The sequence below is a fragment of the Dendrobium catenatum genome, unplaced genomic scaffold, assembly GCF_001605985.2.
Source record: "Dendrobium catenatum unplaced genomic scaffold, ASM160598v2 fragScaff_scaffold_898, whole genome shotgun sequence".
In the NCBI taxonomy this organism is placed as follows: domain Eukaryota; kingdom Viridiplantae; phylum Streptophyta; class Magnoliopsida; order Asparagales; family Orchidaceae; genus Dendrobium; species Dendrobium catenatum.
The window spans coordinates 986,568-1,009,793 of NW_021319360.1; the positions used below are offsets into that span (position 1 = coordinate 986,568).

Sequence of the window (23,226 nt, forward strand, 5' to 3'; positions counted from 1 at the left end):
TGCTCCGATCCGACGGTGGAGGCGAATTCATCAATAGCCAATTTCAAATATTCTGCAAACAACAAGGAATAATTCACCTATATATTTGCCCATATACTCCACCTCAAAATGGAGCAGCCGAACGGAAACATAGGCATATTCTAGAAATGATTCGCAGTCTTCTTATCGAAGTCAATCTCCCTCAATCATTATGGGATGACGCTCTTCACACATCCGTGTATCTCATTAATAGACTACCCATCCAATCTCTTCACAATCATAGCCAATACTACATGTTATTTCAAAAACTGCCCTCTTACAATCATCTAAAAATCTTCGGTTGCCTTTGTTATCCCTGGCTCAAACCATACTCCACAAGCAAACTCTCCCCTATGTCCACGCCGTGCATCTTTATAGGTTACGCTTCTTTCCAAAAAGGCTATCACTGTCTTAATCCTAAAATGGGACAAATCTACACATCTCAGCGCGTTATTTTCAACGAATCAATTTTCCCATATCAATCAGGATCTCACATCACTCAAGATACCTTAACACAAGATTTCATCCCTCCTCTCTTATCCCTACATCCACCCTTTCCAACACACCTATTCTAACCCACAAACAAACCATGCACACTCCTATCATGCACATTAATTCTATCTCAAATTCCTCCGTGACAACTCTTCCCGTCAATCACACTCACTCACTCCCATCTACTCCACCCCGCAACTCAATTCAGTCTCCGGTCACTTTGCCTGTTGCACATCGTTCGACTCACCCTATGCAGACCCGATTCAAAACGGGTAACCTTAAACCCAAAACTATCTTCAATCTTTTTCATCAACAACTCAAGTATGATCCCACCACCTACCCTGAAGCTGCAAAAGACAAACATTGGCGAGATGCCATGCCCCGGGAATTTGAAGCACTCCAATCTCAAGGTACCTGGGAGCTTGTTCCTCCGCAGCCCAATCAAAACATCCTTGGCTCCAAGTGGACCTTTCACACTAAATATCTATCCGACGGCACCGTCTCTCGTTATAAAGCCAGACTCGTAGCCCAGGGATTCAATCAAGAATACGGACTAGACTACACCAAAATGTTTAGTCCAGTCGCAAAAATCCCTACTGTACGGGTCCCCCACGTCGTCTCTCTTCATCGTCATTGGCCTATCCACTAGCTAGATGTATCTAATGCTTTTCTCCACGGCAACCTAAATCATACTGTCTACATGAAACAACGTACTGGATTCAAAGATACCATTCATCCCAACTACGTCTATCAACTCAAAAAGGCTCTCTACGGACTTAAATAATCCCCTCGTAAATGGTACTCTACGCTCTCGGGTTACTTACAATCACTCGAATTCTCTTTCAGCACCTCCGATCCCTCTCTTCTCATCTACAACAAAAACGGGGTCTCCATGTATTTCTTGGTTTACGTCGATGACATCCTCTTAACCGAAAATTGCACCAAATCTATTCATAATCTCCTTCAAAATCTCAAATCCAAATTCACTATCTGGGATCTTCGAACTCTCTCAATTCTTGGGACTTCAAACCATCCATACCTTATATGGATTACACCTAAATCAAACTCACTTTGCTCAAACGATTCTATCCCGAGCCGGAATGTCCAACTGCAAACCTGCTCCTACACATCTCAATTAAAACATACCTCCAAACAAAGCAAATCCGGTGCATTTTCCAATCCCACGTCATATCGTCAACTCGCAGGATCACTTCAATACCTCACGTTAACAAGACCAGACATATTGTTCCCCGTTAACAAGGTTTGTCAACATATGCAAAATCCTCTAAACATTCACTTTGATGCTCTTAAACGCCTATTATGCTATATTCAAGGTACCTCACATTTTGGCATTTCTCTTTTTGCAAATTCAAACCTCAATCTACTCGCATATGTTGACTCCGACTGGGCTGGAGTACCGATCGAAAATCTACTACAGGCTACTGCACCTTTGTAGGATCATCGATCATATCCTGGAGCATCAAGAAACAGAATGTCGTTGCTCGTTCATTTACCGAAGCCGAATATAGGACCCTTGCTTCCTCAGCCGCTGAAGTTACCTGGCTATGACATCTTCTCCAACAACTCAATTGCCCTCAACCAACGGCTACGTCTCTCCTATGTGACAACACCTCCGCCATCGTCTTGGCCAATAATCCTGTCTTCCACGCTCACACAAAACACATTGAGGTGGATTGTCATTTCATTAAAAACTACATCAAAGACAACTATTCAAATTCATCACATCTCAACTACGGATCAGCTAGCATATCTACCAACAAAGCCACTCGCTACTCCACGTTTTCAGCTTCTCACACGCAAACTTGTTACCTCATCCAATGCAACAGTTTGAGGGGGTGTGTTACGATATATGAAACAAATCTGTATTAGTCTTCTCTCCCTCATTCCCTTTGCATCCTGTAGACGAATCTGACTCCCTCCAACCCGATTGCACTCCTGCTCCAGGCTGCCGAACCCCACAGCCATGATCTCCCTCTCTTCTCTCGCCACTTCTCCCACTCTCATTCTCCTCTCCAACCAACTAGCTATTGCTGCTGTCCGCTGCACTACATGCTTTACAATCCAACAGCTCTCCACACTCTTCCCGCAACCTACACCTCTCCTCTATGTCCCTTTTGTTTGAACCCAACAGCAACCCCAAAACCAGCCCCTAAGTTCCCTCATTGTCTTCATCTCTCCATTATTATTATTATTATTATTATTATTATTATTATTATTAGCCAAAAAAGAGAGAAAAGAGTTGTCCAAAAAAGAGAGTGAATTGAGTGTATCCTCATTTGACTTCGTCGTCATCGCTTCGACGCCATTTTCATCGCCTCTCTCGCATAATATATAATGTTCTCAAAAAATTCTCAAATCCCGTCTTTGGTGCTCGTGACACAATGAGCGGACCACCTATGCAAGTTTTTCTTAGCATGGTGGGAGGGAGCTTGGTGCGACGCTTGGAACGAAGTGGGTGAGCCTTGTGCACTCTTTGCTTAGTGTGGCAGGGTAAAACCTAAGTACCCATATGTGCTTTCAGGCCAGTAAGGAAAACTTGCAAAGTTCCATGTAGGTACCCTAGAAACCAATGCACGACTTTCTTGACGTGGTGGGGTAGAAGACCACAGCTTTGGTGTCGCTTGCACCAACTATTCACGTATTTCTTGGCGTGATGGACAAACCTAGACTCTTAAAAAATCTCCTAAATCGGGAGACGTCGAGAGGCTACCGAAATTCGAATTGACAGGAACCAGACTTAGCAAATTATTGGGAACATAACCTAAACTAATTAGTAGGGAACCAAACATAAATAGATGCCTACGTTGATATTAAAATTTATGCACTAATAAGAAATTAAACACAAGTAAACAAGCAGAGGACTTGTGATGTAAATGACAACCCACCTATGGACGTTAACAAATGAGACTTGTAGTAAACAGAATAACTTGCCTACGGGCACGAACGTGAACTCGTGGCGCACATGGCAACCCGCTTGCAGGCAACTGCAAGAGACTCATGATGAATAAACACTCAGCGCACATGATGATTTACCCATAAGCACCAACATGGGGGGGGGCGTTATGAATACACTAACCTACTGAAGAAATGTTAGGTTCAAAATGAGTATGGTTCTTCTACAGTCAACGCTAATCAACTTAAAAATAATTATATTAGTCCTACATGAACATTGAAAGTCAATGCGCATGAATGTAGTAAGTTTTCAACCGACATGCATAAGGAAGTTAGCAATGAATGAAGTTGATGTGGTACAGTTTAAGGAGAAGGTTACTCAGGAATACCATTGAGGAGGGACCACTATGCGCAGGCCACGTTCTCTTACTTTTTGTTCGTTATTTACCTTTACCCTTTCTTGCAGAAATGATATTATCTAGTCATCATTTCTGTTAGTTATTATTAGGAAGCTCTCACCGTAGTAGTGTTTGACAGGAAGGTCGTATATGTAGACCGAAAGTTGAAGAAAGGAGAAAAGAAAATCATTTTCACTGTTCCAGTGCTTGTCTAGCTTTTCTCTTGTGCAGGTCTTCAGCCGCCAAGTTCCCGGAGCTGCCGCGACGATCCACACCAGCTGGTATCAGAGCCGACGAACGGAACAGTGCTGGAATGGCCGAGAGTAGCCGAAGAGCCGCTCCTGACGAAGATCGGAGCCAAGAAGCCTTATGGGATGTTCTAGGAAACATCTCCAAGGAGCTATCGGAGCTATCCGCTGATTTCAAGCGATTCTCCTTAGAGACGAGAAGGGACATTGAAGTTCTGAAACAGAACCATAACGCGCCGCAGGGTACAAGGCGCACAGTACCGGGAGAGGCGACACCTCCCCGACGAGGTCACGCTGTGTGGGAGCGGGCACCAGGCGGAGTTCCGACGTTCAATGTCGATCAATCCGAGTCTGATGAGGACGAGGGCCAATTTCCTGGGACCGACGTCCTTGAACCCGAAGAACAGAGGTATTGCAATTATGGCGGTATGAGGTTTAATCGAAACAAACCTCTAACTCACCAAGGGGATATCAAAGTTAAAATTGACATTCCATTTTTTGAGGGGCGCTTACACATAGAGGATTATTTGGATTGGGAACGGGCAGTCGAAACTTTCTTTGATTACATGGAAATTCCTCCTGACAAGCAGGTGAAGTACGTGGCTTGTCGTTTGAAAGGCGGCGCTAGCGCCTGGTGGATGCAAGTGCTACAGAATAGAAGAAGAGAGGGGCGAGGTGCTGTTCGAAGTTGGTTTAGGATGAAGCAATTGATGAGGGGTCATTTTCTCCCCACTGATTACGAGCAAATGTTATATGTCCAGTATCAGCATTGCATTCAAGGTAATCGACCGGTCAGCGATTATACCGAAGAATTTTATAGGTTGAGCGCCCGTAATAACCTTCATGAATCAGATAATCAATTGGTAGCACGTTACATTGGCGGATTGAAAGACCCTATACAAGATAAACTTCAACTAAATTCTGTCTGGACCTTGTCTCAGGCGGTTAATTTCGCCCTTAAAGCTGAGACTCAATTGTCTAAATACTCTCGAAATTCTTCCAACCGGAGACCATTTGCGGATCAGTTCAGTTCAGGTGTTCTGGGTAGAAGTCCTCAAGCTAGTGGTGCTGCTAAAGAGCCCGCCAATTCTAATGCAACGCCTGGTACAGACCATAAATTACAACAGAAAAATCGTCCCACTCCCAGGGAGAACCCATATGCTCGTCCAACTACACTTAAATGTTTCTGTTGTTTCCAACCCGGACACAAATCTAACGAGTGTCCAACCAGGCCACAGCTCCAAATTATGGAAGGTGATGCGGACGAAGGCGAAGGTATTGATGCCGAGGAAGCTGGAGAAGTTTTTGAAGAGATTGGTGCTGACGATGGAGAGGCTGTTATCTGTATCCTTGAACGGTTGCTGCTGGCTCCTCGCCAACCGACTACTTCCCAACGAAACGCAATATTTCGCACTCGATGTACTGTTGGCGGCAAAGTGTGCGATTTGCTGATCGACAATGGTTGCACTGAAAATGTTGTTTCCCGATCACTTGTGCAAGCCTTACAGTTGAAGACAACTAAAAACCCGCAACCCTACAAGATCAGTTGAGTCAAAAAAGGAATTGATATTCCTGTAACGGACATGTGTCGGATCAATTTTTCAATTGGAAAACACTATACCTGTGAAATTCTCTGTGACGTTCTAGAGATGGATGTTTGTCACATAATACTGGGTCGGCCGTGGCAGTACGACAACGGAGCCGTTTACGATTGCCGTCAAAATACCTACTCATTCGAATGGAAAGGTAGGAAACTTAGGCTATTGCCGAACACCCCAGCTCCAGTCCCAGTTGGAACTCATGCTAAAGATAAGGCAGTCCTTAGCATCGTGCCAGGAGCTACTTTGCTTGCTGAGAAGGGTACTAATTGTATTTATGAAATCATAATGGCTGAAGACCCAATTCCCAGGAACACCAAGGGGCAAGTTCCGCAAGAGGTGACTGATTTGCTCACCGAATTTCAAGATCTGACACCTGAAGAATTACCGTCTGAACTCCCGCCCATGAGGATGATTCAACATCAAATTGACTTGACTCCAGGGGCCAATTTGCCGAATGTGCCACACTACCGAATGAGCCCGAAGGAACTTGACATCCTACAGGAAATGATAGAGAATTTGTTGAAGCAGAAATTGATCCGTCCCAGTCTAAGCCCTTGCGCAGTTCCAGCTTTGTTGGTGCCCAAAAAGGATAAAAAATGGCGAATGTGTATTGATAGTAGGGCAATCAATAAAATTACAACCAAATTCCGGTTTCCGGTGCCTCGCATTGAAGATATGTTGGACAAGCTTGCTGGTTCGAAATTCTTCTCCAAACTCGATCTTCGCAGTGGATACCACCAAATACGCATCCGACCTGGCGACGAGTGGAAGACCGCTTTCAAAACGCGGCAAGGGCTATTCGAATGGAGAGTCATGCCGTTCGGTTTGTGCAATGCGCCAGCCACATTCATGCGTCTAATGACCGAGGTATTGAAAGACCACTGCAATCGATTCTGTGTTGTTTATTTCGATGATATTCTCGTTTACAGTAGATCTTTTCCGGAGCATTTAAAGCAGCTTGCCTTGATACTACAATCTCTACGAACACACAAGCCGTATCTCAATCTTCCAAAGTGTGAGATTGCCACAACAAAGGTCTATTTCCTAGGCTTCATTATATCGTCTGAGGGAGTCTCTACCGATCCAAGCAAAGTCGCCGCCATTCGTGATTGGCCAATACCTCGTACTCTGTTTGATGTGCGCAGTTTTCATGGCCTTGCCAATTTCTACAGGAGGTTCATACGTGGTTTCAGTATTATCATGGCGCCCATCACGAATTGTCTTAAAGCTAAGCAATTTTCTTGGTCCGATGAATGCCAACGTAGCTAGGATACGATGAAACAGGCCCTATGCTCCGCCCCTGTTTTAGCTTTGCCAAATTTTGAAATTCCATTTCAGGTGGATACTGATGCTTCCTCGGTAGGCATTGGCGCTGTCCTCTCCCAGACCGACAAACCAGTGGAATTTTTTAGCGAAAAGTTGAGCTCGGCGCGTCAGAAATGGACCGTTTATGAACAGTAGTTATATGCGGTGGTCCGTGCTCTTAAACATTGGGAGCATTACTTATTACATCAGGATTTTGTTTTATGTAGCGATCATCGTGCTCTACAATTTATCAATAGCCAGAAGACCATCAGCCGAATGCATGCTCGTTGGGTCCTTTTCTTACAGAAGTTTACTTTTGTTATCAAGCACAAATCCGGAAATCAAAATCGTGTCGCCGATGCTCTAAGCCGCCGAACAGCACTTGTAACTCAATTAAGAACGGAGATAACTGGCTTGGAAAGTCTCCAGGAGATGTATTCCTCAGATCCTGATTTTGCTGAACCTTGGAAACAATGCATTTTATTACAACCTGCAGCAGATTTTTCAATCCGTCATGGGTTCCTTTTTAAGGGGAATGCTCTCTGCATTCCTACATCTTCTTACCGGCAACAACTTATTAAAGATGCTCATGCAGGTGGTCTTGCCGCCCACCTTGGTCGTGAGAAGACAGCTCTCCAGCTTAAATCTAGGTTCTTTTGGCCCAAGCTTCACAGAGATGTTTCACGTTTTGTCGAAAGGTGCGCGATCTGTCAGGAATTCAAAGGAACAAAGCAAAATGCCGGGTTATACACGCCGCTACCTGTTCCTGATTCTATTTGGGAAGATATTAGCATTGACTTCGTGCTTGGATTACCTCGGACACAACGAGGTGCTGATTCCATAATGGTCGTCGTTGATCGTTTTTCAAAAATGGCGCACTTCGTCGCTTGTAAGAAGACCTTCGATGCAGTTCATATTGCTCACTTATTTTTCAGCGAGATCGTTCGCTTACACGGTCTTCCGAGGAGCATAACGTCGGATAGAGACGTTAAATTTGTTAGCCATTTTTGGAGAGAACTTTGGAAGCGATTGCACACTTCCATCAATTTGAGCTCCGCCTATCATCCCCAGTCCGACGGCCAGACGGAGGTAGTCAATCGCATGTTGGGCAATATCCTTCGTTGCCTAGTTCAAAATCATCCGAAGCTATGGGAAAATTCATTAAGCCAAGCGGAGTTTGCCTATAACTCGATGCCGAATCGTTCCACAGGGAAGTGCCCATTCGCTGTTGTCTACACAAAGGCTCCTAATCACTTATTTGACATTGCTATTTTACCTAAATGCGCTAACAAGTCTGCTGTAGCACTTACTGATCATTGTCAAAAAATCCTCGAGGAAGTTCGCACTAAGTTGATCACCTCCAATTCTAATTACAAACGGGATGCGGACCAACGCCGGCGACGTGTTGTTTTTGAAGTTGGTGATCTCGTGATGGTCCGAATCAGCAAAGAGCGTCTACCGTCGGAATATCATTCTAAACTGGGGCCGCGTAAATTTGGACCAGTGCCTGTCAGCAAACGCATCAACGACAATGCTTATATTGTCGATCTTCCTAACCACCTCCGCATTTCTAAGACGTTTAATGTTGCTGATTTATTTCATTACCAACCACCAGATAACAATTCTAACATTCAGGTGGAACCTGAATTTGAAGCAGCTGGGGGTACCTAATGTGGTACAGTTTAAGGAGAAGGTTACTCAGGAATACCATTGAGGAGGGACCACTATGCGCAAGCCACGTTCTCTTACTTTTTGTTCGTTATTTACCTTTACCCTTTCTTGCAGAAATGATATTATCTAGTCATCATTTCTGTTAGTTATTATTAGGAAGCTCTCACCGTAGTAGTGTTTGACAGGAAGGTCGTATATGTAGACCGAAAGTTGAAGAAAGGAGAAAAGAAAATCATTTTCACTGTTCCATTGCTTGTCTAGCTTTTCTCTTGTGCAGGTCTTCAGCCGCCGAGTTCCCGGAGCTGCCGCGACGATCCACACCAGAAGTTCACCTACAATTAACATTAACTTGCAAATGAACTCATTGATTCGCCTGCAAGCAATGATAGTAGATATGAAGTAAATATGAAGACTCTTCTACAAACATGTTAAGGAAGTTGCAATGAATGCAACAAATTGTCTATGGGCAAAGGCAAAAATGTTGGTAATGAATGCAAGCACCTGAGGGCAATAATAGAAGAATTGCAATGAGCGCAATAATCCACCTATGGCTACGGGTGATAAAAAGCAATATGCAATGAATGCAACGACATCCCTACAGTCTATGTCAACCCACTTGTAGATAAATACAAAAATCCCCTACGAACAATGACGGCTAATATAGTCTGTTTGTGGGCAACGATAGTGGATATGTTGTAAGTATGTTGAATCCTCTGTGAACATAAATATGTGATACATCTTCTATGAGCAAGGACAAAAGATCTACGATGAATACAAGCACTTACGAGCCACTATAAGAGACTCGTCATGCACGCAGAAGCTTGCCTACGAGTTAAAAGTAGTAGGTCTATGGTGGAGCATACGAACTTGCAACGCATATAACAGTCCCACTTATAAGTAGCATAGGAAGATATGCACTTGATGCAGCCCGCTCACAATTAATAGCAAAAGAAATGCGCACAACAGCCCCACCTACGGGCAATGGTGAAAAATTTACAATGAATGCAGTCTACCTACATGCAACAGCTGATAACTTCTGAATGCCTACTATTGGCCCACAAACAAACTTAACAAAGCCTGCATTGCACGATAGTTTGCCTACATTAAGTAGGAAGTGACTCGGAACACAACGCTATGACTCACCTACAAGTAGAAGTAGGGAATTTTGTAGTGAAAATTGTAGATTGTTGGTGGACAAAAATAGGAAATTGCTAATGCTAGGTCACCACATCAAATAGATTAGCTCGTTAAATGAAGGGTGAAGGACTCTTGATGCATCGTACAACTCACTTGTAGGAAGAAATACAATCCTACAAGCTATATTTGGAGAAAATGATAACATGCAGAATATAAAGTGAGCTAAACAATAGCACCTATGCATGACAAAACAAAACTCAACACACTGCTAAATATGCCACCAAATTCACAACACTCGTACAAGCGGACATAAAGCATTTGCAAGCCCTTAAATGAAAATTTGCGCATTTTCTAAATGATAATCACTTGGACAATTAACTATATTTAAATATTTCAAGAGTACCCCCTCATGCATTGGAATGCGTACTAATGCATTTAGAATATGCATATACACTTTGTAAATGCTTTACGAAGCATGCAAGTGTACAACACAAATACACATAAGTGCATGCAGTTAGTTATAAATAGATATGTTATGGGCATGCTCACTTAACATACAAATGCACTAAGTGCATATACATTGCTGCATGCAAAACACACTATGAAAGTACATCATTCAATATGCAAAGTACGTCATGCTGTGACGGCACATTACATTAACAAGCAATCATACTGTGCATATACATAGTGCAACATGTAAAATGCATTATGCATGCACACGATCCAACATGCAAAATGCATCATGCAAACATACCATCCAACATGCAAAGATGCACTATCATAATAACTCATTATGCCGACATGCAAGTACATCATACGCTACCTTAATGCATTAAGCCACCATGCAGCATACAAAAATGCCATGCAAGCACATTAAGTAGTTCACAAATGCATATGTTAATACACATGTATATATACAAACAGACAAATACATATGCAAGTTTGTCAACATGCAGATGAATATGAGTGTGTATGTGAATATGTAGATATGTCATACACATCCACTGCATTACATACATATAGCCACCATATAAATACACTATGTGAAATCCACTCAAAAGCATGTACCCGCATGAGCCCTAATGAGTGTGATGTATAATAAACCTGACGTCTAAGGATATTGCACGGTTCAAAAGTGAACCTGAGTTAAAGTTCGATCCTCCTCTTTGAATGGACCCGAGTTGACAGAACTTAAACTACTAAACAAATATACTGTCGTAACGCCGACCGGAGTATTTGATTTTATATATTCATATTAGATCTTCAAGGTCTATTACAAGAAAGGTTCATTACTAAAAGCATAAAACTCTTGATTCTCAATATCCATAGGATAACTAACAACATCAGTAATTGAACCCAATCCTTTATCAACGAGCGATTAGAGTTGACATGGTTGAAATGATAGGTACATGACCTATTTAAATATCCCCGATGATGGTTGTGTAGATAGAAAATCTCAAATATAGGGGACCCCAAACTTTGAAATTTTTTTCCCATACTCATAAAATAAAAATATTTAAAGTAACAATAAAGTCACTCCGATGATGGTAGCGTTGAAAGCTAATCTCAAATGGAGGGGTTAATTTTTAAAGACCTATCAAAGATATAAGGATCTCCATCTTTTAATAATATTAATAATTAAAATTGAAATTTAATCATCTGATAACTTAAAATAAAACCCATCCACTTTTCACAACAGTTTGTCGAGATGCAAGTTTGAAAATCACTTCAGCTCACAAAGAGCAAGTGTCTAGTCGAGAATATCATTAAGACTCATTCTCAAATTATCTCTTGCTAGTAAAGACGTGGCATGTGTCCTCTAACCGATATTTCTGCTACCAAATGATACTACAGATAAACGATTATGACCAGGACCCTTTGATCGGACAATTTTGCCACTAAATGACACCATTAAATTACGATCATGGTCAGAGCTCGTATGTTTTCCATTGGCTCTAAATCGTTAACTATTGAATCAATGGAGTATAGTATGACCGATAGGGCACAAAGCCATTTGTACCCAAGGTGGATTCAAATGTCCCCTTAGTCAAACATTCACCCCAGGTCTACAAGGTACCCTTGGACAACGCAACCCATGGTTGTTGACAATGATCCTTTGGTCAAATTGGGTCTACTACCTTCTCTAACTAAGTATACTAGGGACCATTATGACCCGAGACTACGGAACCATAGGATCTTTATTAGGTTCATCATCATTCCCCCAACCATCCGCTTTAAGTGTGTAGTGATAAAATTTCAATTTTCTATATCAAATTTTGCAGCTACTATACGTCGTATACTATATATCTATTTAATGACTAGCATTAATCGAAAGTTCTCTCTCGTTATCAGGGAGGGATAATTAACTATAGGGGCTTGCGCCTATAGGAAACCTGAACTCAGATCATTAAGTCTTCACAAAATAAGGGAAAAATCTATGAGTAGTATCTTATCTAAAATCCAATATGCCTTAAATATTTACCTTGGAACCTAAATTTGTTAAGACTCTCCTCCCGACAACAAGAAAGAAAGGGGTCACAGAGAGGCTGGGGAGCGAATTTTCGGAGCCCACATTCCTTCATTATATTTTTTTTTATACTGGTTTGGTATCTTGACCATTCTGTATCTTGAGATGCATGTTTATGTGCTTTGTCTATGCTTTGTGGATTTTAAACTGATAAATTTCTGAGTTACTAACATTGTAGATGAAATCTACTGAAGCTGCAGAAGCTATATGACAAATTTCTAATAAATGAAGGCTGCACATTGTATAGCATCCTGCTTGACAATATTCAATTATATGTAATATGACATCATACCAAATGTAAATGACCCAGTTGAAGACCAGTGGTTAAAGATTGCTTTGATGCATTCAATCATGGAGGCATCTAGTTTTACAAACGCACCATCTTGTTATAAATTAATTTATACATAAATGTACATATTTACTAGACAACAATTGATGTGCATAATATATACACGTCTGTGAGTTTGTGTGTGTTTTTTTATGCGTATGCCATGTTGCAATGTCTAACCTCATTCTATTTCTGCAGCACAAGAAACACCTTGTCACTGCAAGTTATGTCGATGATTCTATGTCAGCATATCATGAAAAGGCCAAAGATGCAGGTGTTACAATTCTTTGTGAAATGGGATTAGATCCTGGCATAGGTAAGAAATTTGGTTTCTGATGGTGGTGGGTGTTTTGGAGGGATTGAGTCAGGGTATGAAAGTGTGTCTAAATTAAGGATGGAAGAAAACACAATAGAAAGCATCAAAAAGGAATTCAAATAGACACCCTCTTTGGGTGATATCCAGCTCAAACTTGTAAGAAAGTGATGGAGACTCTAGTCCTGGTGGGTGGGAGGGAAAATTATTATGTACGGCGTCCGGATTCGTCGGAGGCGAATCCGGATGCGCCACTTCACCCTGGCCTAGTGCATCCGGGTGACGTGGCGCGTCCAGATTCGTCTCCGGACGGTCCGGACACCGAACGTAATAATCTCTCGGGTGGGAGGCAGTGAAACATTGTGTTTGGGCTTTTTCATTTATCTACTCCTTTTACTCTAGGATGATATATTCATAGACTGTATTGAAGTATCGAGTCGATTAGCTTATGGATGTAACCTGTGAACATGCAGATCACATGATGGCAATGCGAATGATCAATCAAGCTCATGTTAGGAAGGGAAAAATAAGGTCATTCAGTTCCTATTGTGGTGGATTGCCAGCTCCAGCTGCTGCAAACAATCCACTGGCCTACAAGTTCAGGTAATGAACCAGTAACAAGTTTATTTTGGCAGCTTTTTAGCACCGAATTTATTCTTAGTTTTCAAGTTAGGTGTGCTATTCTTGGTTATTTAAGACTGGAATACAACAATACTTTTATCCAGAGTAGCTAAATGTCTTTAGCTCATAACTGCATAAGATATAAAGGTACATCATCTTTTTCTTTGGAAACACACTTTCGAACTCATGACCACAATCGATAGATAACTTTTTTTTTTTTTAATGTTTTTTGCAATCTACTAATTTATGCATTTTATGAGTATCCCATTATTATTTTTAAGATTTGAAGGCTTAATACCCTTCAGTGTTGTTAATTTTCACGCACTGTATTTTTTTATTTTTGTGATTCTTAGTTGGAGCCCAGCTGGTGCAATCAGAGCAGGGAGAAATTCAGCCACCTATAAAAATCTTGGGGAAGTCATAGATGTTGATGGTAGGTTCTTTTTTCCTTTTTTCCTTAATTGATTAATTTGATTCCCTGGAATTATATCTTGTATTAAAATTTTAGGAATATTTGTCCGCTTAACCACTCTCATATGAAATGAAAACGGGCATACAATATTGGTATCTTTGTTATTAAACTTCCAAACTGAACCACCTTTTTCAATATTGGATCTTCCCCTTGCAGAAAATGTTTGATTTTTAGTTTTGTGTATCAACTCATTATATTAATGACTAGTACTTATGCTTACGACTGGTTTCAGATAAATTTCATTGATTCTATTTCTTCTTAATTTAATGCAGGTAACGAGCTATATGACTCAGCAGTTAGCTTCCGCATCCCAGATCTACCTGCTTTTGCTTTGGAATATCTCCCAAATCGTAATTCTTTAGTGTATGGGGATTTGTATGGGATCAGTGCTGAAGCATCAACAATCTTTAGAGCTACTCTTCGTTATGAAGGTTTTTTTCTCTTTACTTTCTATCCCTCTCCTCTTCCTCCACATCACCATGTCATTCATTAGCAAATGACTGTAGGATTGATTTAGTTGATATCCTTGGAGAATTACCGGCATTATTTGTGATGTAATTGGTCGATTTTTTATCGACTTCATATGTTGTTGAGGGTAATATACTATCACAAATTTGTGCCCTTTCTAACTCCAGTTTTTCTATAGTGATATTTTGAATTTTACCAATGATGTAAAGAAGGATGAATCGCATATTAACAAATCTATAGACATATATTACATAAAAAAATATGTTAGAACACTACGTTTCTTTTCTTATACTACTACAACAATAACAACAACAATTTCAAGTTTCTATTTCACTATATGGGGTCGGCTATATGAATCATTTTTCTTATATTGCAATTTTTTTTTTTCAGGATTTAGTGAAATAATGGCTTGTCTGGGAAAACTTGGCTTCTTTGATATGAATGTTCATCCAAAGCTGAAAGGAATACAGAGACCAACTTTTGGTGCATTTCTAAATGAACTTCTTAAGAAAAAAAGTGAATATTGTTTGGATTCTATGGAGCTGCAGGTATCATTAGAAGAGAATGAAATTATTAAGAGAGTGATGATGCTTGGATGCTGCAAAGAAGCTGCCACAGCAACAAAGACAGCCAAAACTATCAGGTTTCGTGGATTTCCTCTTCGAATACGGATTGATGTCACTGAAATGATATTTTGCAAGCTGTATAAAATTGCAACTTTTCTTATAAACTATTTTGTTTTTTTCCTTTGTGATCATTTCGAATTTTCTTGTACCACTTGAGAAAATTAATATCAGAGGTTTGTGAAGAAAAAGGGGCAGATTAGGATTACATGAATGAAAGTTATTCAAAATGATTTGTAAAAATTAGTTTTAACATTTTGGACATCACTCAATAAGCATTAAGCACGAATGGAAAATGTTAGACATCATTAAAGAATAATAAATAAAAATAAGAATTCAGAAAGCAGACGCCAAATGCATGGGAAAGCTACTTAGTCTCTCTACCAAGGCCATCATATGTTGATTAACTGCAAAATCAGTAATTTTATTCAAAGTTTTGAATTATAAAGGCTCATTTCACTGATTTTTATCTCTGGCCCAGGTTTCTGGGACTACATGATGATGCAGAAATCCCTGAAGCATGCTCCAGCGCATTTGACGTTATTTGTTTGCGGATGCAGGAGCGATTAAGCTATTCTAGCAAAGAGCAGGTAATTAACTCTAAATTCTTATGGAAATATTTGGCACTTTCAGAAGGACCAAATGTCCTTGGGTTTTATGAGTTAGATTGCTCGGATGGACAAGAACATTGGTTTTCTTTGGAAAATTAGCTGAATAATAAGTTAATTGGAGCTTACGCAACTCAAACAAAAGACAGTTGAAGTTGCTTCATCATGCAATATCACTACTGCTGCCTACATGTAGCTTTTAATATACCTTAGTGTTTGGGCTTCATTTGGTGTTGCTTCATCATGCAATATCAATGGGAATATTATTGGCCTACATATAAAACTGTTGTATCTCGTCATCAAGGGCGGATTTACCTAAATCCCAGGGAACGCTGTTCCCTTGGACCCCCGGCATATCTACGAAATTTTTTTACTTTTACTTATAAGGCCCCCCCCCCCCCCCCCCCGCCCCCCCCCCCTCGCCCCACGAAATTTAAGGCTGGTTCTACACCTACTCGTCATCATTGTTAATAACTTTATCTTAACTATTTGTAGTCAGCGTTATGTAACCTCTTTAATTTCATTCTTAAATTATTTGTGTGGCCAGCTCTGGTTGGTAAAGTGTCGTAGCACTTGAAAGATACCCTGAACTCTCACATGGTATGGTTGTTCGGGAAAGTGGGCTTTATCAGACGAAAGGAGAGTTGAAAATGAAGAATACCCTTCATTTTTTTCCTACTAGTGATGACTAGAAGTAATGAAAGCTTAACTGATGTTGCATTTAAACTGCTGAAACCCTCTTTCTTAGGCCTCATTTGCTTGGTCGTAATTTCTCCGTCTCCGATTTGAATCGACGAAAAAATTATTTTTTTGTTGTTTGTTAAGACGGCTTTTTTAAAATACCTTCTCCCGAACCTCCTTGTTTCCATCGATCTGAGAAGAAAAAAATTTGTTTGTTTCCCATTCTTATACTTCCGTTTAAAAATGGAAAAAAGGAGCCGGGGAACCAAACGAGGCCTTAATCACAATATTAACTAGTATCTTGGACTTCATTAATTTCTGCCTAATTGTTCTACTAGTATAGTCTCTCATGGTAATTGGAAATTAAAAAACCAATTTTCTCTTATTATAAATTCACAGTTTCATAAGTATAAAATTTCACTTCATTTCTGTCTTTTCACTGTAATACAATTTTATTTTGCCTATCTTTAGCTTTAGCTTTCATCTGCCTTTTTTGATTGATCCATTAGGACATGGTGCTTTTACACCATGAGATCCAAGTAGAGTATCCAGATGGCAGGCCAACGGAGAACCATAAGGCCACACTTCTGGAATTCGGCAAGACAGAAAATGGAAAAACTACCACAGCAATGGCTCTTACAGTGGGTGTTCCAGCAGCCATTGGAGTTCTGGTAATTCTGCATTTCTGGCCATATAAATAACTAAGAGGCCTGAATTCAGCTGTCAATCTTACTAATTATCTTACTCGATATTTTCCAGCTTTTACTTAAGAATAAGATTCAAACCAAGGGTGTGATCAGGCCGACTGAACCAGAGGTTTACATGCCTGGTAAGCTTCTATTGACAAAAACAAAGCCATTTGATATTATTAGTGTTTTTCATTCCTATTGAATTGAAAAATAACTTAACAAAAACAATCATAATCTTTTTATTGGCTTCTGGTTTGCTTTGGCAGCATTGCAAATGCTAGAAGCTTGTGAAATCAATCTTCTAGAGAAAATTGAGACTTTATGAGCTAGGAAGCGGCAGTTTTTCAGTAAAAGCTGGAAGGTTTACCAAACAAATAAGATAAGGAGATCCTCTGCTAGAATTCTTAGCCTGTTCTTAGTTTCTTGACAAAGGAAATTATATTTTTTTTTCATGAATTCAGGTTAAATGCCCAACTTTAATTTTAACTTGTTCAGAATTTTGTTCTTACTCCATGAATTGTATAAACAATTACATAAACCAGTTAAATTGCTCTGCAACAAATTGATCTCAAATGTTGGTGGCCTTTCTAAACTACTTGTAAGTTTGCGAGTCGGTGACAATAATTATTGAAGATCTCTCAACAAAGGATTAACTTTTGGCTTGGATCAAGCTAAATTTGAAGTCTCCGAGTCAAAATTGGCTTAGAAGAAGATTGAATTAAGCTGAATATTGATTGAATTGAGCTAAATGCAATTGTATTTGGACTAGTTATATCCTAGAAGATTAAATAGTGAACAAAACTGGATATGCTTATATTGATGTTAATGAGCAATGCTAATATGGATGAAGTGTGTGATTGAACGGCTTGACTAATTCAAGGGAAGAGGCTTGTATCAGAAGCACTACAAAGATGTGTAAAAGTTGATGAGAGAGGAGAGATATTTAACTATATGGGTGTTAAAAATTGACCCAATCAATTCAAATTTGACCTAAAAAATTTGGATTCAGATTGACTTGCTTGTTAAATGGATTAGGTTTAGGGTTGGGTTGACTCACGAACCCGTTTTTAATCTAAAAATGACCCATTTAATAGATTTTTTTTCTTCATGTGAATTTAATCTCATTATTTTTAATCAAATATAATAAATTAATAGTTAATGCTATAAAAAATTAATCAAAATGGGTTAGATTTGAGTTGGACTCAAATCCGACCTGTTGACCTGTTATATATATGTTTGTTAAATAATTATAATTTATTTTAAATGATAAGATTATATCAAAAGTGTTATATATATGTGTAAACAACTAATTAAAAACTGCAATATATTTAATTGAGCAAATTAGTTTATATACATAGTTAATGTGGCCTCTACAAGCATTAATGGGCATCTGTTAGCTTATTAGGCCGCCACTAATCTTATTATGGCTTCGTGAATTAGTAAAGATTTTTCTTATGAATTTACTATTAGCATCTTACACTAAGTTTAAAGGCCTCTGTAAACCCATTAGTGGGCATCCATTAACCTTAAAAAGTCTGATAACAATTATATTTATCTAGATGTTGGGTGAGTCATTAAATTCCGAGTTAGGGGATTTCTAGCCATTAAAAAATCATTCCTAAGCCTGCATAGTGTCCTTTATATATAGAGTCTTACTCATCATATTACGAGAAATTAGTCTGTGCGGACGCCGAATGTAGTTTATCGTTCAGAGACCAACTAGAATGCATCATGTCAGCAGTACCGAGCGGTACCGAGCCAAATACCGTGCTGGGGTGATGTGGCGTATTCTGATTTGTCACAGAACGGTATCCGGCGTCTGGACAGAATAATTTCTCTGTCATTATACCTACATTGTCATATCATATATTAAAGGAGAATACATTAAGCAAAATGCAATATCTTCACAAAGGAAAAGAATGGCAAGTGTTCATTCTTCAAGTATCATAAGCTTACAATTAGAGTAACATACTTCTCTCAATCTTTAGTTTTGTTGTGGTGTATTAACTATTTGATTAAAGTTTCATTTGGGAAGGGTTTCTTACTGTTTCTTAAAGATTTAATATAAAAATTTAAAATTTTAAAATAGAAAGTTATTTTAAAAAGTAATAAAAAAGCCGTCCCAAATAAGCTTAAAGTTACATGAATTCCTATGTCAAGATTGTATAAGTTCTTTATTATTTAGTAATGCTTTAGTCACCATTAGAAATATTTGAACCACCTTCAAAGAAATTATTTCTTAAAAATTTTTAAATTTAGCTTTAAAGGTTGCATTTTTTTTTTAAGGGTTAGCCGAACAAGCCAGCCCTATAAAATCCATAAATTATGTCGGTCATATGGTTTGATAACTATACATCGCTCATCAATTAAAAGATGTGTGTGGCATACATAGCCAATCGATCCTTTTTATTCGTGTCCTTGCATATAACTAAGGTAAATGTGCACTTTCTCTATAAGAAGAAACTTGAGAGTAAGGGTGTCAAAACCGGGTTTCAGGACGAACCCGGAACTGACCCAGGTTCAATCGGGTCGACCATAACCCGACCCGGGTAGGTAAATGGGTCGGATATTCGAACCCGGACCCGACTCGGTGGGTTGCTGGGTTGACCCGACCCGACACGGGAAGGAGACCAGTGCAAACGCGGGCACGGTCAAGAGCAGATGCCAGAGCAGACGAGGACGCGGGCTGGCATGGCGGGTAAGTGGGCACGCGGGGGGCACGCGGGACACTGGCGGGTGGGCGGCCAGGTGCGCTGCAGTGCGGGTGCGCGAGCAACAGCAGCAGGCGCTTGGGGAGCCTCGGGTGGGCGGCTAATTGCGGACAGCTTTAGCAGGGGCGGACATGGTCAGGCAGCTCCGCGGGCAGCCAGGCAGGGGCGGACAGGTTAGGGTTGGTCTACAGGCAGGCGGTTAGACATTTGAAACGGGTTTTCGGGTTGACCCGGCAACCCGTTGGGTCAACACGAACCTGACCCATTTTGGAAACGGATCAGGTCTAACCTTAATTTCCGGGTCGAGTTTTCATGTCGTGTCAAATATTGACACCCCTAGTTGAGAGTATGTTTCTCCTTGAATGAATTGATTACGAGAGTTTCTCTACTTACAAGGAGCAAAAGATTAATTACTTGGGTAGCATGGAATCTTATGTAGATTGGGCTCAGATCAGCGAGAGATTATGCTATGCAGAGACTAAACGGCGAGAACCGTCTGAATTTATTGTGCTTTTATTTTCCTTTTATGTGCTTTGTAAATACTCAACAAATTGACAGCAAATATGCAATTATGAATGCACTTTTGTTAAGTATTTGCTGCGTTTTTATAAAAGGGCCGTGGAGCAAAATCATAACAAATATTTAATTAGTAGGAAATTTGCTACGTTTTTGCTGCCCTTTTGTAAAAGCACAAAAAATACTCAACAAAAATATATTCATAATTATATATTTACTGCTCTCTTGTGAGTATTTGCAAAAAGAATAGCAAAAAAATACTAAAAATACAACAAATTCAGAGGAATATCACATTCTGGTGTCCGCACAGAATAATTTCTCCAGATCAGCAAGGCTATTATTTTAATTTACTTGAGCTTTTAGTCCTGCTATCAACTATTGAATCCACACGTAAAGCGTATCCAATAATCTGTTCTCATGACTGCGGCAATGCTTCACATTTTGAAATAGTAAAGGAATGTTAGCAATACAAAATTACGTTGACGTTCGTGCATGAATATTCTACGATTACATATTTTAGTCCGAAGAATCAATCATTCAATTGACAATCACGAAGAAGGTAACGGAATTGTACAAATTTAAAAAAATAATAATAAACTAAAATCAAAGAGTCGATGCAGTTCTCCGGAAGTGACTTACAAAATTCGGCTTTCCGTTGTTTTTGGAGAAACCGAGCTTCCCTCCCCATTTACTTCTCCATATCCCACCAAGCCCTGCTCAATGTCACTAACCATAGGGCTACCACAACATGAACCACCAGTTATCATCTTCCCTCTGCTCGAAATCCTCTTGAAAGATCCCACCTTTAACCTCGCCGGCGATATACCCTCATCAACCGGCGACTTTATTTCCTCCATTTGAGGCCTGCTTGACGTCAATGGAGACAAAGACGACTGAAACATCTCCGTCGACGACCGATCTGGACTTAAAATACCCAACATTATTCCTCCCTGTAAACCTGCTGGCTGCGACAAGCTAAGCTCACGTTCTCCGCCGACTGGGCAACGGCAAAGAGGGCAAGTAGAGTGGGTGTGAAACCACATGTCAATGCATTCGAGATGGAAGCCATGGCTGCAATTTGGAAGAATACGAGCCTTTTCTCCGTCGGAGAGTTCCGAGAGGCAGACGGCGCATTCGAGGCCTTCTTTGGAATCATTCGACCGGTAGATGGTGATAGGAAGAGAGAGGAGGATGGAAGGGTTGAGGCCGATGCTGGGCAGTGAAGCGTCGCCGGCGGCGAAGATGAAATGGGTGCGTGCCGGGCGGCGATGGGTTATGGACCTTCCGATCCAGCAGTAGTGGGTGTAGATATAAAGGAAGAGGACGAAGATGACTACGAGGAAGAAGAAGATTACTGTAAGCACCATGGCCATGCTGGTTATCTTGTCGGCCGTTGCTGAGCCATCGGTATTGTAGCGGTGGTTGGAAGATGGATTTTGGTCTCCCATCAGCTAATTTTTTTCTATTCTGGAAAAAAAAAAAAAACTGATTTTGAGAAGTCGGATGTGAACACAATTGGATTTTGGAATATGGATGATGTAAGAACGTTTTATTGGAATAAAACTTGAGGTGGATTTGGAATCTGGATCATGAAGGAGGGTTATTAATTTGATTGCCGCGTATTATAGAGGAGAAAGATCGATGACGACAGCAGTGAGGGTGAAGATGACGTAGCAGCAGCTTAAGCTGTGTAGAAAAGTGAGAGGGATGGGGTGAAGGGACGAAGAAGGTGAGCAAATTGAGAACGACAGGCATTGGAGCACAACATTGTTGATTTTAAAGTCAGCTTCAAATTTCTTCCTGCTGCTATGCGTGCTGTCCAAGGTAGGGAGGAATTCGCGGGTTTTTTTTTTAGCTATTATTATTTTTTATTATATTGAAGAAAGGAGCTGAATCCCATAATCTCTTGGACACGGGTGGGATTTTTTTTTTTTTTTTTTTTTTTTTTTTTTTTTTTTTTTTTTTTTGCAATTTAAGAGTTATAGCACCAATATGTCAAGAAGGTGACTGCATGTGACTTTCATGCCTTATAATACACTTAATTGATTAAATATATTTTATTTTCTTTTTTTTAAAGATATATTTGTATGTTTATTTTTTTTTATTTATGAATTATTTATGGAAGTTTATTACCTACAAAATTGATTCTAATTTATTCAAATTTGACTTTAATTCAAATATTATTCAAAGCTTGATGAGATTGTGATTTTGTAAAAATTTCATTCTCATCGCTCTCGAATACCTTCCATCTAAACTTCTTTTATTGGAGATGATGTGATGTTCCCCCATTCACTCCTACATTGCACACCATCGAATCTTGTGATGCCCTTCCTATGACCTCTTCTCCTTCACACAACATCTATCAAACAATGAGTTTCTCATGAACTCCTCTTTACACACATTATTGGTCCAATGATGCCTTCCCTATCAAGCTTTGCCACTAAGTTGTCGATCCCATGATGACTTCCCCATGAACTCCCATTCTTCTTCTCATTTTGCTAGTCCTACAATGTCTTCCTCACGAAATCATCTTTTCCTTCGTATTATGTTGGTGATGCAATGCCTTAATTACTAACTCCTCTCCACACGTACTAGTCCCACAATGCCTTCTTGCTACGAGATCTCTATTGCAAGTCAACTATCATGCTATGACATCCTCTTGATTCAATGCATGTATTTGAACCAAGTTTGAAGCAGGTTTAAACCTTGTTCTAATTAGATTTGAACCTTATTCAAACTAAGTTCATACATTGTTCCAACCATGTTTGAACTAAGTTTATACCTTGTTCTAATGTTGTTTGAATTTAAACTAGTTTGAATCATTTTTATATGACTTAAAGTCATGTGTGTAGTTTGCAAATACAAGAGACTATCCCAAAGTAAGGA

At 39.9% G+C, this 23,226-nt stretch overlaps 2 protein-coding genes across 2 annotated transcripts in view; one reads left to right on the forward strand and one right to left on the reverse strand.

Annotated features, from left to right (window-relative positions):
* Window positions 1-17,766, forward strand: part of LOC110110517 (alpha-aminoadipic semialdehyde synthase) — a 64,727-nt gene extending 46,961 nt beyond the window's left edge. The window contains exons 18-26 of the mRNA XM_020842029.2: window positions 12,837-12,954; window positions 13,425-13,554; window positions 13,926-14,005; window positions 14,317-14,475; window positions 14,903-15,155; window positions 15,617-15,725; window positions 16,934-17,095; window positions 17,184-17,253; window positions 17,380-17,766. Of these exons, the coding sequence (XP_020697688.1) occupies window positions 12,837-12,954; window positions 13,425-13,554; window positions 13,926-14,005; window positions 14,317-14,475; window positions 14,903-15,155; window positions 15,617-15,725; window positions 16,934-17,095; window positions 17,184-17,253; window positions 17,380-17,438 (1,140 nt within the window). The 3' untranslated portion in view covers window positions 17,439-17,766. The remainder of the gene's footprint in view (window positions 1-12,836; window positions 12,955-13,424; window positions 13,555-13,925; window positions 14,006-14,316; window positions 14,476-14,902; window positions 15,156-15,616; window positions 15,726-16,933; window positions 17,096-17,183; window positions 17,254-17,379) is intronic.
* A 3,142-nt stretch (window positions 17,767-20,908) lies between these two features.
* On the reverse strand, window positions 20,909-22,082 carry LOC110110538 (RING-H2 finger protein ATL60-like). Its single transcript, XM_020842064.2, has one exon. The coding sequence runs from the start codon at window positions 21,786-21,788 to the stop codon at window positions 20,976-20,978; it is 813 nt and encodes a 270-aa protein (XP_020697723.1). The 5' UTR covers window positions 21,789-22,082; the 3' UTR covers window positions 20,909-20,975.
* Window positions 22,083-23,226: the final 1,144 nt, after the last annotated feature.